This window comes from Muntiacus reevesi, chromosome 4, assembly GCF_963930625.1.
Source record: "Muntiacus reevesi chromosome 4, mMunRee1.1, whole genome shotgun sequence".
Taxonomy (NCBI): Eukaryota; Metazoa; Chordata; class Mammalia; order Artiodactyla; family Cervidae; genus Muntiacus; species Muntiacus reevesi.
Window position 1 is genome coordinate 126,927,726 of NC_089252.1, and position 13,921 is coordinate 126,941,646.

General features: G+C 41.5%; 1 protein-coding gene across 1 annotated transcript in view; it reads right to left on the reverse strand.

The window, feature by feature from the left end:
* Positions 1 to 10,446, reverse strand: part of PAWR (pro-apoptotic WT1 regulator) — a 113,484-nt gene extending 103,038 nt beyond the window's left edge. Inside the window, exon 1 of the mRNA XM_065934146.1 lies at positions 9,761 to 10,446. Within this exon, the coding sequence (XP_065790218.1) occupies positions 9,761 to 10,297 (537 nt within the window). The 5' untranslated portion in view covers positions 10,298 to 10,446. The remainder of the gene's footprint in view (positions 1 to 9,760) is intronic.
* Positions 10,447 to 13,921: the final 3,475 nt, after the last annotated feature.

Sequence of the window (13,921 nt, forward strand, 5' to 3'; positions counted from 1 at the left end):
AAAATTCAATTTGCTCCTAAGCAACTAATATGTTACGGAGCAAGTTAAGCATAACCCAAATTTCAAATTTGCTTCTGTGCAACTGTAAGAAACACCAGGTAAGGCAGAGAAAACACAACTCAGCTGCAAAGAAACTCACAAAATACACACACCACAAACTTTTACCACGCAGCTAAGTTCACTGCATGTGTTATGAGCCACACTCATCCGAATCTGGTGTTACACTTTCAATCCAACTTCAGATGACCCTTCTTCCATCACTTCACAAATCGCAACCCTTTTGAGACCCATTTCTGTAAGCAAACTTCAGCGCGTTTACAAAGTCGTGTCATATTAATTCAAGTACTTTTATATTTCTTAACCATTTAACATTATAAAATTGCACTAGTCCTTACAAGGTTTCTGTCTTTTCACATGTCACTGACAGTTTTTGACTGTTATTCCCCTAAACTCCATCTTTCCATATACCCTGTGGTTTTTAATCATGATTTCTGCATACCATGTTGAATTTTATGAACTTAAAGGCTGAGTTACAGCTTACACGCGCTTGTAATTACTACAGTTCCACTCAATTTCCCACCAAAATCAAAGGCAATAGAGGAGATTAAAAAAAAATCTCTGGGCATCTTTCACAAATATCTGAAGGTGCCCATACCTATAAGATGCTTTGAATGACCCAAACACTTTTCTTGAATGGTTCAGGAGACACAATATATGAAAAGAAATAAATAGCTGTTTAACAGTAGGGTATTTTCCCAATAAAGCAATGCTTAAATATTTTAATATCAAATAACACAAACATATTCATTCCTAAAGGCAGAAGTATATTGGTGGTTGTCTGAGGCTGGAGAGAGGGTAGAATGGAGAGTTATTGTTTAACAAGTATACAGCTTTATACAATGAAAGAGTTATGGGGATGGCTAGTGGTAAATTCTGCACAACAATCTGAATGTATTTAATAGCACTGATTAAAAATGATTTAAGATCTTATGTATGGTTCAGTTCAGTCGCTCAGTCGTGTCTGACTCTTTGCAACTCCATGAATCGCAGCATGCAAGGCCTCCCTGTCCATCACTAACTCCCGGAGTTTACTCAAACTCATGTCCATCGAGTCAGTGATGCCATTCGTCCATCTCATCCTCTGTTGCCCCCTTCTCCTCCCGCCCCCAATCCCTCCCAGCATCAGGGTCTTTTCCAGTGAGTCAACTCTTCACATCAGGTGGCCAAAGTACTGGAGTTTCAGCTTCAGCATCAGTCCTTCCAATGAACACCCAGGACGGATCTCCTTTAGGATGGACTGGTTGGATCTCCTTGCAGTCCAAGGGACTCTCAAGAGTCTTCTTTAACACCACAGTTCAAAAGCATCAATTTTTCGCTGCTCAGCTTTCTTCACAGTCCAACTCTCACATCCATACATGACCCCTGGAAAAACCATAGCCTTGACTAGACGAAACTTTGTTAGCAAAGTAATGTCTCAGCTTTTTAGTATACTATCTCGGTTGGTCATAATTTTCCATCCAAGAATAAGCGTCTTTTAATTTCATGGCTGCAATCACCTTCTGCAGTGATTTTGGAGCCCCAAAAAATAAAGTGTGACACTGTTTCCACTGTTTCCCCATCTATTTCCCATGAAGTGATGGGACCACATGCCATGATCTTAGTTTTCTGAATGTTGAGTTTAAAGCCAACTTTTTCACTCTCCTCTTTCACTTTCCTCAAGAGGCTCTTTAGTTCTTCTTCACTTTCTACCATAAGAGTGGTGTCATCTGCGTTATCTGAGGTGATTAATATTTCTCCTGGCAATCTTGATTGCAGCTTGTGCTTCTTCCAGTCCAGCGTTTCTCCTGATGTGCTCTGCATATAAGTTAAATAAGCAGGATGACAATATACAGCCTTGACGTACTCCTTTTCCTATTTGGAACCAGTCTGTTGTTCCATGTCCAGTTCTAACTGTTGCTTCCTGACCTGCATATAGGTTTCTCAAGAGATGGGTCATTACCACAATTTTTTAAAAAATCCATCCTTATATTTGAAGAGTAACACAATAAAAAATACTCATAATGAAAGACTAAATATACATACAAATCTGATTAGTGTGGCTCCATTTTTTATGGAGACAAAAGATTAGAAACAATTAATATGTATAAGATAAGAGGAGAGAGGTTTCACTATCTTTTTTTGTATTTACACAGGAGAACTACAATGAACACATTACTTTTTTAACATAGTTTTTACCAGCAGGAGAAAAAAAATGTTTCTATAAATTTGGTTTGGATCAACTTTTGCTTGCATTACAGAATATCAAGAAGTCTTTCAAGAATTTGAGAGTTAATGCAGCTTCTCTGACTATGTCAGCTAAAATATTTTTTAATCATATTCCTCAAGCACCATCTTCTGAATGTTAATTTTGCTCTTCATAACTCAGATTTCCATTCTTTTTAAATACTACTAAAAATATACTGCAAAGAATTCCAAAAGAAATAGAAAAATCATTTCATACTTTATACAACCTGAAAATTTCTCAGACAAATAAGATTAAGTGGCTCACTTATATGCCCACAGATTAGCTGAATATTAAAAGGTATCTTTTAAAGTTAATTTTATTACAAAACTTGTTTTCAACTGTATTTCAAACTGACATTTTATTATTCTTATTTATCTTATTCAGTCAGTCTCTTACAGTTTAAAAAAAAGAAGTCTGCAAACACAATTTAGCTGTCACATAACTGTAATCTACAACAGAAGTCCTCTCCTACCTGCTCATTTCAGCAAAACTCTAAAAAATATGTACTTTCAGAATACAACAGCCCTTTTCCTTTAAATTCAACTTGTAAAATAAATAAAACTATTATTGAAAAACACTTGTAACCTATACAACTCTGGTGAAGGAAATGTCTGAAGACTATCACGGAATAAATGTTTATTAACCAATTCACATGCTAAGTTTCTAACTCACTAGAGATGTTTTTACCCTTTAAGTAAATAATTTTACTGTTTTCAAAAGCTAAATGTTCTTCTGACTTCATTCTGACTCAGAGCCGGGTATATTTGTGAGTAACTTAGTAGAACGTAACACATGGCTGATGCTCACCTTTAACACCAGTCTGCAAGCAGCTATAAACAAAAACGCACGTGACTTACACTGAAAGCGCCTCAGCAATAAGCGAATATGCCAAGAACCAACTGGCTAGTTACAGATGCCAACAGGTCAAATATGTACAAGTAGTAAACAAAAGGGAAAGACTGCACTTGAGAATATTTTAATAAGATGGACAAAACCTGTTTCAAGGGTTTGAACTAATTATTAAACATAAACAAACATACACTTTCCCTTAAAGAATACAAAAAAGAAAAATGAGTGAACGTAAAGTTCAAATTACACATTAAGTATTAGAGGTTTTTTCTGTAGGCAAGGCTTCTTCAAGAAGCCAGGCAGACACAACATTTTGTACTAAATATATGATGTAACATAAATGTTTAAGATACTTTGAATTTCCAAGTATCTCAAGTTGCATCTGTTAAAATATCTATAAAGTTCTTAATTAAGTGGAAAAAGTAAGAATGTTTAACATCCCAGTAAGAAATTTCCATTAGACATCAATAATCAGTTATCAATGTATTAAACCTATATAATAACTATAATTTATCATTAAATCATTCTTAAACATTTTCAGAATTATCTCACAGGATTACTAAATGAATTAATAAAATAATCACTATCAATTTCATTTCACAGATCAGTAAGCCAGTATAGGGCATTTAAGTCAGTTCTTCTTGAACTTCAGTATGTACAAGAATCACGTGAGCATATGTTAAAATGAAGTCTCAGGTAACTCTTCCCTGAGGTAGATCCCAGAAATCTGCATTTTAAATAAATAACACAGGTGATAATGGTACAGATACTCCCACCCACAGCCACATCTTTTGGGACCCTGACTTAAGTAATAAATGACTAAGTTTAATCGCCTAAAACTCCATGTTTACTCTGAATCAAAGTCCCCAAATGTTTAGATGGTAGAGCTTTGCAGATCTCCATGAAAGATATGTAAAATTTTAAACAAGTTGAAAATACTACCTTCAGTTAAATTACGTACCTCTTATACTAAATTCTAGTAAAAACAAGTGGTAGTAGAGGTCTAAGTTTTAAGAAACTAAAAACAGAAGATTCTACCATTTCATCTTCTCTGTGAAATACAGGGAAAGCAGACAGTATATTAATTTAATGGCTTCAACTGGTTTGAATACTGTTGCACTTTACTGAGTAGGGAGCTAAAATTTACCACAAATACCACAGGTTCTATGAACATAATAAAAAAATTAAGATGAAAATGTAAAAGCACTTAGAGCACAACTTTGGGAACACACTAAAACCACTGATGCACACTTTAAAAAGGTGAATTTTATGATATGTAAATTATACCTCACTTTCTGAAAAGAAAACAAGTGTTGGAAAATTTCAAACTCTTTAATATTTCCAGTAATTTTAAACTTCTAAGATATCAGCATTACTATTAAAGAGCATAATTATTTTCTGACCCATATCACATGCGCTGTAAACCAGTGTAGAGATAATGAAGAGCATTTGTAAGGCCACTAGCTTGACAAAAATTTTAAATAAGAATTTTAATGCCACTATTTATGTATTTATTTGCTCTTGAATTTTTCCAATAAAGTCCCACTTCATATGTCTTTTTTAACATGGTCATTTTCAAATTCTACAGTAATTTATTAGCTTCTTATAAAATAATCTTTGTATTTCTTAAACTGGGTATATACTTATACAACACACTGAAATATAATAAAATGGTTCTTAAGAACCAGGCTTTGAAGACAGATTATCTCTGCTTTTTCCCTCAGGCAAGTAACCGGCCCTTTCTGTCCCATTTTCCCATAGGATGTAGTAAGAATTAAATGCACCAGTATATGTAAGGCGCTTAAATCAGTGCCTGGGTGCTTAATAAACATACCATATGTATCATCTGCTTTAATTACATAATTATTATTTTTATGGAAAAAGGTCTCTCAGCTTAGAAAACTCACTAAAAATTCTGATAATATTAAAATTTCAATTTATCAATGAGTTCAAACATTTAGAAAGACTTGGACTAAAATTTTATTAAGAAATCTCAGTATTTATGCTGTATCTACTCTATTCACTAGTCCGATTTTCTCCAACTCTGAATCACTATTAGTCCTTTCCCTGACTCATCACATTGAAAGGTAGACAGTCTAGAATATAATGGGCATACCAAAAGGCATTTCTTAAGCTACCTGGATTTACAAGACTTACTAAGTGGAACTTGTCCTATATAATGGTCAATAAATATGCTGAATAATTGTGACTTAAATTGTGTTCACTTAGAAGAGTTTCTATGTATCAAATGTTCCTTCAAACTATGGAGTAGGTATTATAATCCCATCTTGACTGAAAAACAAGGTATTACTTAAGAAAAATCAAAGATCCACACTTTCTGACTGCTAGCCAAAAGCAGACTTGTATTTTGCTGATGATTCAGTGTTCAAAATGTTGCTAAACAAACTACAGACTACAGGGTTAGAAACAAACTCTGAGCCTACAAATTTGACCTTAATTTCTACTCCATTTCATACTTTCATTGTTTTCCCCATTTATGTTTAAATCATTTAAGATCAACCTCTAATAAAAAGTTATTGAAAAAAATCTAAAGAAATAAGCTAAATAATGCAAGATTGATTAACTCTTAAAAACTCCTTTTTCCCTAGACACACACATACACAAAAACCCAAAAACTTTTAAAATACTACTCTACAGTTTATTCACTTCTCATGTGATCTTGAGTCATTTAAACTCTCTAAGCCTCCATTTTCTCCTCTGGAAATGGGGATAAAAACTAACTCTAACTACCATTGGGGATTGCTGTGAGCATTAATTAAGACAAAACGTAAAACACTTTAGCCGACCACAATGAAAACAGTTAAGTTTCAATAAATTTTAACTTTTATATTTAAATCCAAACTTTAGTGTCACTTGACCTCTATCTGAGACTTCCCAGGTGGCGGAAGTCGTAAAGAACCTGCGTGCCAATGCAGGAGAGGTAAGAGACTCGGGTTCCATCCCTGGGTAGGGAAAAATCACCTGGAGAAGGAAACGGCAACCCACTCCAGTATTCCTGCCTGGAGAATCCCATGGACAGGTGAGCCTGGTGGGCTACAGTCCACGGAGTCGCAAAGAGTTTTCATGATTGAAAGCGACTTAGCACTAGATCTCTATCTATTGAAAGATTGTCTTTTCTACGAAAACAACCTCTGTTAATCCATTCATGAACACCTACCCAATGGCAATAACCTCACAAGCACTCTGAAAACGTGGGTATAAATGTCGAGGAAGCCTTCCCCAACTAACCCTCTTGAGGAAGGTACCCTTCTCAGAAAAGAGTCTGTACTTAACACTGTACTACTTAATACAGTTCCCTGTATTACTTAAGAACCCCTCTGTGGGCAAGGCCTGTGTCCTATTCATTTCTGCATCCCTAGAATGCAACCCAATAATTCTAAATCCTGACTCACATGGGGAGCTTATCAAAATATTAATACCTGGGATCCATCCCAGACCCATTAAATGTAAGAGGTCAAGGAGGGAGAAGTCAAATAATCAGCAAAGGGGAAGCATTTTTAAATTTCCTCACATAGTGTTGATATGATGCCACAGCTAAGAACCACTGCACTTTGACATTTAAACTACTATATAAACAGGTATACACGCATTTATGTGTGAATATATGTATAAACATCATCTCTTTCCTTTAAACAGACAACAATTTTAATTAACAATTAGTTACATGCTGTGTTAAGATGGCTTCTAAACTGTTAACTCAGTACGTACTTAAGTTTCATGTAATTATGCCTTCTTCCTAGATTACAGTTTTGCTACTTGAAAATATACACTGCCTTATTCTTGTTTTCTCCAGAGTGCTTATGATAGTGCCTTGAACAGAGACATGTAATAAATATGTGGCTGATCTAATAAATGTATAAAAAATATCAGCAGGAAGTGTTTAACATTCAAGTTATCCAATTCGGGCTAGTACTCAAAAAAAAAAGAAAAGGTAAAAATTTAGGAAAAAGTTTTTTTAAAAAAAACTCTTACTTAGTAAATAAGAGCAACTAAAGTTTATCTCACAAATGAGCATCTGTATATTTGCATTTATTATAGCCATCACATGCAGTATCCCACCACCTACACGTTAGGATTCTGAACTGCTTCCTTACTAAAACTATCCTCCAGTTGCTTGTATCATCTTTATCTGCTGTCAGGTTCTTTTGTAATAATTTTATAGTTACTCTTAATCAGTAAAATAAGTTAATGAAAGTCACAACAAATGTTTTACACAGATGCTTAATAAATATTTTGAAGAAATTTAATGTTTATCGAACACTAAAACAGACTCTTTGCATACAAGTTATATGCTAAACTACTAATATAAACTTGGCTGGGAATAATGCCTGAAAATAAGAGATTAGTCATGCAACACTATATACATATATATATGTGTATGTGTGTGTGTGTATATATATATATAAAATACAAGTCTACTTTTGAATATTGACTGGTCTTTTTATATTTTAGAATACTTTTATATTTTATGCCTGAAAATTTCATAAATTATATGACTTTTTAAAATAGTAGTGTTAAACTGTATTATACAAGAAACTCCACAGCAACTGGCATTTACAATGTTGAAACTACTAAAAGAAATGAATGGCACATGATTAACATAATCTGAAAGACTTTATTTTTTTAAAAACTGAAAATATGGGGAGGAGGAACTCAAGAAATATGCCTGCTAATTAGATACTGTGATAAAACATTACCATGTTTTGTTGGGTCCTACAGCATGAAACAGATAAAGCCATAGTTACCACAAAAAGAAAGCAGTACTCAATTCCCTATTCAATAAAAAAGGTTCAAATTCCACAGACAAAAAAAATGGTACCCTGGGTTGTTTGTTTTTAAGGAAGATTAAATTTAGGAATTGCCAACACCCAAACGAAAAACATTCCAGAGTATCAGACTCAATTGTAACGGGGAGTCATCTACATTCTCAGCACTGTGTTCCCTTACCCCAAACACGTATATTAACATAGGATGTTTCTTAGGACCTACAAGATACACCATACTTATTTCTCCCAGTAAACATTACCCTTGTTAAAGAAACAAACACAAAAAGGTATTGAGAAAGAACAATTTTAGCACAAGCAGCTAGACAAAAAAATGAAGTTTAACATCTGCCAAGACATCTCCCAAAATAAGACCCCTGTCAAATGAACAATGAGGAAAAGATTGGAAATGACAAATTATTTTATTTGGACCATCAGCTATATTTAAAAATAACGCTGAGGAATGTAACTTTTCCAAAGCCTTCTCTTCAGTTTCCCCTTAATCTTCATATTTTTAACTTAAAAAAAAAAACCCTAGAAATTTGATTACCACTCTCATGAATTCCTTTTAAAGCAATTTAATGAATAACAGATCTTTTGTGCAAGTAGCAAACCACAAAGGACAGTTTTGCTGGCTGATAAAAATCTTCCTGAAACATGCATAAAAATATACCCTTCAAAGACAAACTGATTTTCTAGGTATGGAAATCATATTAAGACTCAAAAATTTGGTATGTTTGATACACACCCTAACTTATTGCAGATGTTTTTATCTGAACCACAATTAAAGTTGGTGAATTCTTACTATTTACTTACTGTGTGTCAAAGTTGAATACATTAGAAGGCCAGGAGGAGAAAAAAAAAGTTTAAAACCTTATAGCCAATGAGCAAAAGATGTAACTACTTAGGGTGAAACATGATTGTCGAATCACTTCCCCAAGCCGGTGAGTTACTATTAAAGCAACTAAAAACTTGTTGACGATTGTTTTGTTGAGCAGAGAGAAGTGCTGTTATACCACAAGTAAAAAAGTTACACCAGGCAATCTAATGGGAAGATGCTGCTGCTGCCCACAGAAATGTTTTTGAGACTGCTCAAAAATACCAAAAAAGAGAAAAAATCAACCACCACTCCCCCCCGAAAAAAAATTCCCAAACCTACCACAAATGTTTTCCAGAATACATAGGGTCAAATACTTCAACACAAGGAGAGAGCGAAAGAACTGTGGGTTGCTACAGCGTTCCTATTGTCCAGAATACCACTCAGGAAAAAAGTGTGTGTGTGTGTGTGCGTGTGTTTTTGTGTGCGTGCGCGCGCGCGGTTTCCAACAGCTGGTGTATATATGAAATAGTACATATGCTCGGTTGGATATACTTCTTGGGTTCACTGAAAGATAAAGCTGTCTGGGTAGTGCTAAGGCCAAGTTTTCTTTACAGGTGCTATTAAACACTGCTAAAAGTGAAGAAGAGATAAACGATCCGATAACTTAAGACCGACACCTGGGAAACTAGAGTACGTCGTCATCACCATTCACCAATTTTTCTAACTGATCAAGCAGAAACGAGGTAGGCAAGTTCTGAAGCCCCATGGAATCTTTTCACCAGTGAAAAGAAGGCTCTGGTGTCTCAGATCTTAGCCAGGAAGCCTGAAAAGCACGTGTCCGACTCTGGGTTGGGGAACTTCCCAGGAAGCGTTTGTTGAGAGTAAAACTCCATCACCCCCTGCCTGCCTACTCTGAGAAAGGCTAAGAAGTGCAGGCTCGAGGGGGAAAGCTCTGGGTCCCAGAGAGATGAGACCTGGAGGCGGCAGCCCTCCAGGGTCCGGCCGCGGCCCCGCCCGGCTCACCTCTGCGGCGGGGATGTTGACCACGCCGGTGGATCGCCGCTTCTCCCGCAGCTTCCTCTTCTCGATCTGTCCCTTGCCTTTCCTGGCGCTGGGGCCCGAGCTCTTGCCCTTCTCCGGGGCGCAGTCCCGCTCCTCCTCGCCGCCCCGCGCGGGCGCGGCCCCCGAAGTGGCGGCGGCGCTGGGGGGGGACTCGTCCTCCGGCCGCCGCGGGGCGGGGGCGGCGCGGCTCAGCGGCGCGGGACCCACGGCGCAGTTCACGCCGCCGGGGCCGGGGGCGGCAGGTGCGGCGGCGGCGGCGCTGCCGCCCGGGAGGTTGTTGTTGAGCTCGTTGGCTGCCGCGGCGGCGGCCGAGGTGCCCAGAGCCCCCGGCGGGAGCTTCCCAGCCGCGTCGCCGGTACCCCCGGAGGGGGCGGCCGGGCCCGCGGGATTCTGCTTGGCGCGCATCTTCTCGCGCTTCGCCTTCCACTCCTCCAGGAAGTCTGTGGTGCTGCCGCCGCCGCCGCCGCCGCCGCCGGTCCGGTAGCCACCGGTCGCCATATTCCCAGCGGGGCCGGCCAGGCTCTCACCTCAGGCCGCCCGCCCCGACTCCGGCCGCCGCCGCCTCTTCCTTCCCGCCGCCCGGAGGAGGCGAGGGGACGACCCCCGGGGCGCTGGGGCGGCCGCGCCTCCCGCCGGGACCGGCTGGTCTGCAGGGGGAACACAAAAGGGGGCGGGGAAGGGAAGCGTGAGGTCCTCGCCCGGCTCGAGGGTCTGCCCCGGGGCCGCGCCCCTCAGGGCCCTCCTCCCGAGAGCGCCCCCACTCAGCCCCGCAGGCGAGGAGTCGCCGAGTCGCCACCCCGCCGAGTTTCTCCGACGCACCTACACGGCTGGGCCCGCACGGTCGCCGCCCCTGGAGGGGAGGAGAGAGGCAGGGTCCCCGTCCCCGGCGGTCGCGGGGGACCCGAGCCAGACCCGCCACCTGTCGGCCCGTCGCATCTCCAGCCCTCGCTCCGCTCTGGGCTGCCCACCGCCGACACCCTGACCATCGCGGGGCGAGGCGCCGAGCCCCCTGACCGACTCGCGGAGGAGGCGGGACGGGTCCCGACCCAGCCGTCCAGCCGAGTCCAGGGGCACAGGCTGGCGTGGAGAACGCGCACCGCCCCGGAGGCCCCTTACCTGAGAGGACTTGGAGGGGGGGGACGAGGAGCGGGGCTGGGAGCGGGCGCCCAGGTGAGCCGAAGCGGCCGCGCGCGAGAAGCCACGGCCAACTCGCCGTCCGGAGCCCGCGGTTCTCCCGAGCTGGGAGGGAGGGAAGGAGGGAGGGGAGGGAGGGGAAGGAGCGGAGCCGAGCGACGCCGAAGCGCGGGCGGAAAGGACCGAGGCGGCGCGCGAGGGGCGCGGCGCGCGGCGGGGGGCTGTGCCCGCCGACGCCCCGCCCCCCGGCGCTCAGGTGCGCGGCGCCGGGTCCGGCCCGCCGCCGCCAGCCCCGCGGACGCCGCGGCGACCGCGCATTCCTGGGCGCGCAGCCGCGCGGCGTCCGGCCTCCGGGCGCTTCCGACCCTGGAGCGCGAAAGGCCCCGCACGCCCTTCTGCCCGCTTCTCTTCTCCGCCTCTCCTGTCTCCCACCACTCTTCCTTTTAAGTACAAGACTTACTCTTCTAGGGAAAAGTCTCCAATGCTGCTGGCTGAAGGGGAAAAGGCAATCAACTGGTGATGATTTAGGGCCTGACTAGCCAGGATGGGAAAAGACTCTCGCTTCTCTTTTCCTCGTCGCTGCGTCCTTTTCAGATGCACTAGGGTGGCAGGCAGGAGAGTAGGAAGAACTGAAACCCAGCTCCCCCCTCCTTCTATGTCTGTGGTCTCAGGTGAGAGTGTCGGCTGAAAGGAGGGGCTTCAATTGTCAGTGTATTATCAAGGCTTTACTATTATCTAAGGCTTGCAGGAACAAAATGTTAAACTCATTTTAAAATATATTGTATCGGCGATCCCAATCAAATTGGAGTTTCCTCTTAACTCTGCCTCTACACCTCCTCGTCACAGATAGTGAGTGTAGCCGCAAAGCTTCCTCCCAAAATCCTAAAGCTGCTTTGAGGCTGATTTGATATGAGCTGGGGCGGTGATTGTCTCTATTCTTCTGCCATAGGATTAACGTGCCATAGGATAAATCTTATCTTCAGATTCAGATCATCTCTGGTTTCGGGATCAAGGTAGGCTGAACTGCCCCCGTCAGGCACCTGAGGAGGCAGACTTCACGGTATCAGAGTAATGCCAGGGCACATCACTATCAAGTGTACAAATGCCCGGTCACCATTTTGTAAAAAGTAGGCGAGTACTGAGTCACTTTCTTACCTAACGTACGTCTTTCTTCCTACTTAGTACTACCTGTTTTGCCCAGGTGGCGCGTGGTGGGTGAGCCCTCAGCGTGGGCCTGCCCAGGAATAAGGACAGGACACAGTGATTCACATGCTATTTATTTGTCAGAGGGGAAAGTCACCCAGTTCTCCTCTTTGGTCTGTCTGCTGGGAGTGAACATGTGGATAACCCGGATTGAGTTCTGGAAAAACCCTTAAAAAAATTAAAGGCCTTCCTCGGGAATCGGTTTAAAAGGCTGAGCCTGGCTGGTACCAACCTGGGTGCGCCACTTGAAACTCCTCAATTAATGATTCATTGCTCTGTTTTCTGAGTTTTAAGGCCAGGAGGGCAGGAGGGAGGAGGTTTGGGCATTAAACAGGTTCATGTTAATATGCTTTGTAACTTCCCAGAGGATTTTCTCTTGGAGGGACTGCAGGATATAGTGAAAAGAGGATATAATGTACCTGAATTCAAACATATAAACCGCTGAGCGATCTTGGGCATGTTCTTTAAATTCTCTGAAACTCAGCTTTCTTTACTATAAAGCCAGTAATAACATATAAGTTAAGAATTGAACATTGCTTGGTCAAGGATAACACTCCATAAATGTAATCTCTTTTATTAATATGATTTTTTAAAATCTCTTTTATTAATAGGATATTGAACAGAGGCCTGGGTTTCTAAAGGTGAGGGGAGATACAGACCAAAAAGATAAGGTACTAAATACACATTATTAACTTGAAAACAATAGATCCTGAATGACCTAGGATAACACTCTGCCACATAATTTATCACTGCATCTCTTAGACCAGTTCTCTTAGTATTAACAAGCGCTGAGTCAGGAATGTTGGCTGCTACTGACGTGTGACTTCGGGAAAGTTGCTTCACTTTTGTACCTCTGTTTACTTACATACAAAATGGGGATAATAATACTTCCTACATTGTGAGTGTGCTGTGAAAGTGCCTGAGATCCTTAGATAAAAGGTAGTATGTGAGTACCAGAGTAGTTATTATTGGTCTATAAAGTGTCCTAGGAATCATGGATGAAAGCAATTATTGAGGTGCAAAGCACTGTGTATTATTATCGTTTATTATATCTTTTGTCTTTACCTTACCATTCTCAATATTCCCAAAGATATATTTCACAGTCAGACTGCTTCCATCATTGCATCCAAATACTTAGCTGAGTCAGTTCTAAATTGCCACGCTTGCATGTCATCAATCTTTCTGTACAACCGTTCTGATGAAATAATCCCCAAAGACTCCAGGCCTGTTTTCTCAACTGCAGCACTGTGGACATTTGGGACTGGATAATTCTTTGGGGGTGTTGTCCTATCCATTGCAGGATGTTTAGCAGCATCCTTGACTTCTGTCCTCTAGATACCTACCAGGAGTTGCCTCCACCCCCAGCTGTGACTTTGTCAAGTCCAGTTTCTATATGTCAGTCCCAATTTTCCCCCAAATTTTCTTCCTCTCGATGCAGTTAATCATGTCAGATGATCTGTCGGTTCTCCTTTTCTTGGAGGGATCTCTCCTGGAGCTCTCCACTCCCTACTCTACTCTGGACTGATTTTTAAGGCTCATTGCTCTGTGCTTATCCTGGGATTCTACTTGCCTAACATCCTGGGAATCATTTCCTATACAGACTCCTTGTTTCCTGAATTCCATATTGTCCTCTTTTCCTTTTAGTTGAGTACTCCTTCAGTATACTCTGGAGGTCAGATTGCACATTCTTGGAGACTGTGTATGTTGAAAACTGGTTTTCTTTTGTCTTCACACTTGGTTAATAGTTTGGCGGGGCTTAGAATTCTAGGTTGGAAATCATTTCCC